Source organism: Ursus maritimus (assembly GCF_017311325.1).
Source record: "Ursus maritimus isolate PB19 chromosome Y unlocalized genomic scaffold, ASM1731132v1 scaffold_Y2, whole genome shotgun sequence".
NCBI lineage: Eukaryota > Metazoa > Chordata > Mammalia > Carnivora > Ursidae > Ursus > Ursus maritimus.
In genome coordinates, this window is record NW_024423335.1 from 304,917 (window position 1) to 309,308 (window position 4,392).

The following is a 4,392-nucleotide window of genomic DNA, read 5'->3' on the forward strand; positions in this document are numbered from 1 at the left end:
AACTTCCAATTCTTCATGAAAGATTCTTTGGTGAAATTTGTTAGTATATATTGGCTAAACACAAATATATGTAATTAGTTAATTCTACTTAAGATGAGATGGTACTACTTTAGTATTTGAATTCTTACCTTAAAGCAATCAAAAAGATGATCAAGTTGTTCAGGAGAAAAATCCCAAGCCAACTTTGCCAGCAGATCATGTACATTCTTCACAATGGCTTCATGTTTCCCTGCCTGTTAAAAAACAGTATGAAAAATATCCAAGTAAACAAAAATAATCACAGTATACTTAAGTTTAAATAAAGAAATGAACTAAGTAAGTGGAACTACTGTGTCCACTTTCATTAGTAAATAAAATATTTCCACATGCTTTGTCCGAGGTTCTGGGAAAACTGTTAATGTTTTAAATGCTTTAGAGCTCCCACTTGTATCACTTTATACTCAATTTCTTGATATAAATGGGAATGTACCCTCAAAATTCAAATGAAAATTTATTAGATATTTCTAAATAAAGAGGAAAAAAAGGCAAAATAGTGGATTATCTCAAAACTGAATACTAGTACTCAATAATGGGAAGACTGAATATTTTGTTAATTTTTCTTTAAAAATGTGGGCTGAGACTTATGAAAAAGAAAGGAGAAAGGATCCGAATAAATAAAATCACGAATGAAAGAGAGATCAACACAAACACCGAAGAAATACAATTACAAGAACACATTAAGAGTAACTATATGCCAACAAATTAGACAATCTGAAGGAATGGATGCATTCCTAGAGACATATAAACTACCAAAACTGAACCAAAGAAACAGAAAACCTAAACAGACCCAGAACCAGCAATGAAATTTAAGCAGTAATCAAAAAACTCCCAACAAGCAAGAGCCCTGGGCCAGATGGCTTCCCAGGGGAATTCTATCAAACATTTAAAGAAAAATTAATATTATTTTTCTGAAACTGTTCCAAAAAATAGAAATGGAAGGAAAACTTCCAAACTCATTTTATGAGGCCAGCATTACCTTCAACCCAAAACCAAACACCCCACCCAAGGAGAATTACAGACCAATGAACGTATGACCTGATGAACATGGATGCAAAAACTCTCACCAAAATACTAGTCCTAGGATCCAACAGTCCATTAAAAGGACTATTCACCATGACCAGGTGGGATTTATTCCTGGGATGCAAGGTTGGTTCAACATCCACAAACCAATCAATGTGACACACCAGATTAATAAAATAAAGGACAAGAAACATACAGTACTCTCAGTTGATGCAGAAAAAGCATCTGACAAAATACAGCATCCTTTCTTGATTAAAACTCTTCACAGTGTAGGGACAGAGGGAACATACATCTATATCATAAAAACCATCTATGAAAAGCCCACAGTGAATATCATTCTCAATGGGGAAAAACTGAGAGCTTCCCCTTAAGGTCAGGAACACAGCAGGGATGTCCACTCTCACCACTGCTGTTCAACATAGTACTAGAAATCTTAGCCTCAGCAATCAGACAATAAAAAGGAATAAAAGGCATCTGAACCATCAAAGAAGTCAAACTCTCACTCTCTGCAGATGATATGATACTTTATGTGGAAAACCCAAAAGACTCCACCCCAAAACTCCTAGAACTCATACAGCAATTCAGTAAAGTGGCAGGATATAAAATCAATGCACGGAAATCAGTTGTTTTTCTATACACCAACAACAAGACAGAAGAAAAAAAAATTAAGGAGTTGATCCCATTTACAGTTGCACCAAAACCATAAGATACCTAGGAATAAAGCTAGCCAAAGAGGCAAAGGATCTGTACTCAGCAAATTATAGAATACTCATGAAAGAAACTGAGGAAGACACCAAGAAATGGAAAAACGTTCCATGCTCATGAACTGGAAGAACACATATTGCGAAAATGTCTATGCTGCCTAGAGCAATTTACACATTCAACGCAATCCCTATCAAAGTACAATCAACTATTTTCACAGAACTGGTACAAATAACCCTAAAATTTGTATGGAACCAGAAAAGACCCCAAATAGCCAGGGGAATGTTGAAAAGGAAAACCAAAGCTGGGGGGCATTACAATTCCAGACTTCAAGGTCTATAACAAAGCTGTAATCAAGAGAGTATGGTCCTGGCACAAAAACAGACACAGAGATCAATGGAACAGAACAGAGAACTCAGAAATGGACTCTCAACTCTATGGTCAACTAATTTTCAACAAAGCAGGAAAGAATATCCAATGGAAAAAGGACAGTCTCTTCAATAAATGGTGTTGGAAAAATTGGACAACCACATCCAGAAGAATGAATTCGGACCATTTCCTTATACCATACACAAAAATAGACACAAAATGGATGAAAAACCTAAACGTGAGATAGAAATCCATCAAAATCCTTGAGGAGAACATAGGCAGCAACCTCTTCCACCTTGCCGCAGCAACTTCTTGCAAGACACGTCTCCAAAAGCAAGGGAAGCAAGGGCAAAACTGAACTGTTGGAGTTTATCAAGATAAAAAGCTTTTGCACAGCAAAGGAAAACAGTCAACAAAATCAAAAGACAACCAACAGAATGGGAGAAGATATATGCAAATGACATATCAGATAAAGGGCTGGTATCCAAAATCTTTAAAGAACTTATCAAATCCCCACACCCAAAGAACAAATAATCCAAATAAGAAATGGGCAGAAGACATGAACAGACTTTTCTGCAAAGACGACATCTAAATGGCCAACAGACTCATGAAAAAGTGCTCAATATCACTCGGCATCAGGGAAGTACAAATCAAAACCACAATGAGATACTGCCTCACACCAGTCAGAATAGCTAAAATTAACAAGTCAGGAAACAACAAATGTTGGAGAGAATGTGGAGAAATGGGAACCCTCTTACACTGTTGGTGGGAATGCAAGCTGGTGCAGCCACTCTGGAAAACAGGATGGAGGTTCCTAAAAAAGTTAAAAACTAGAGCACCGTACGACCCAGCAATTGCACTACTGGGTATTTACCCCAAAGATATAAATGTAGTGATCTGAAGGGGCACCTGCACCCCAATGTTCATAGCAGCAATGTCCACAATAGCCAAATTATGGAAAGAGCCCAGGTGTCCATCAACAGATGAATGAGAAGATGTGGTGTACATACACAATGGAATATTACTCAGCCATCAAAAAGAATGAAATCCTGCCATTTGCAATGATGTGGATGGGACTAGAGGGTATTATGCTAAGTGAAATAAATCAATCAGAGAAAGATAATTATATATGATCTCACGGATATGTGGAATTTGAGAAACAAAACAGACGATCATATGGGGAGAGAGGAATAAATGAAAAAAGAAGAAACCAGAGAGGGAGGCAAACCATAAGCAACTCTTAATCTCAGGAAACAAACTGAGGGTTGCTGGAGTGGAGGGGGGTGGAAGGGATGGGGTGTCTGGGTGATGGACACTGGGCAGGGTATGTGTTGTGCAGAGCGCTGTGTATTGTGTAAGACTGATGAATCACAGACCTGTATCCCTGAAACAAATAATACAGTATACGCTAATAATAAAAAAATAAATAAAAAAGAAATAAAAAGGGTGGGCTGGGTAGGACTTTGTAATCCTCCCAAATTATTCATTAAAAAAAATATTATTTTTCTAACATATGTTTCTTTGTACAATTACAAGAAAAAAACCCCAAATACATTATTCTTGTAGAAGTAATATATATAACTGTTGTGTAATTTATGATTTACATCTGCAAAGGGAGCCAAGATCAGGATAACTTGTTTTTTTATTTAAAAATATTTTTAACAGGGGAGCCTGGGTGGCTTAGTCATTAAGTGTCTGCCTTTGGTTCAGGGCGTGATCCCGGTCTTCTGGGATCGAGTCCCACTTTGGGGTCCTCTGTTGGGAGCCTGCTTCTTCCTCTCCCACTCCCCCTGCTTGTGTTCCCTCTCTCGCTGGCTGTCTCTCTCTCTGTCAAATAAATAAATAAAATCTTAAAAAAAAAAATCGCTTAACGACTGCGCCACCCAGGCGCCCCTAAAAAAAAAAAATTCTTAACAGAATTCTGTGTATATCAAGAAAAGTCCAACTTAAAAAGAAGTTAATACAAAGTCATATGCCAACACCTAGTAACTACCATAAATTTAATTTTAGTATCTTTCCTATAAAATAGCTACCATCTTAAATTCCTTACCTGTGCTGCCCAGATGTTATCAAGATCCTGTAATGTAAGAGCTTTTTCTTTAATCACAAAACGAAGAATCTTCTCTAGCTTTTCTACATATTGAGGTTGATGAAGACTATCTCGCAAGACTATGGATAAGATATTGTTCTGTTGTATCCATTCCTAAATGTAATATAAAAACTTGTTTCAAGCAGAAGCTAAGATTATGGCGGGCAAAGTTA

At 37.0% G+C, this 4,392-nt stretch overlaps 1 protein-coding gene across 1 annotated transcript in view; it reads right to left on the bottom strand.

Moving 5' to 3' along the window:
• Positions 1–4,392, bottom strand: part of LOC103680202 (probable ubiquitin carboxyl-terminal hydrolase FAF-X) — a gene marked incomplete at its 5' end in the record, with an annotated part of 112,629 nt that overhangs the window by 102,489 nt on the left and 5,748 nt on the right. The window contains 2 exons of the mRNA XM_040636049.1: positions 129–233; positions 4,181–4,333. Of these exons, the coding sequence (XP_040491983.1) occupies positions 129–233; positions 4,181–4,333 (258 nt within the window). The remainder of the gene's footprint in view (positions 1–128; positions 234–4,180; positions 4,334–4,392) is intronic.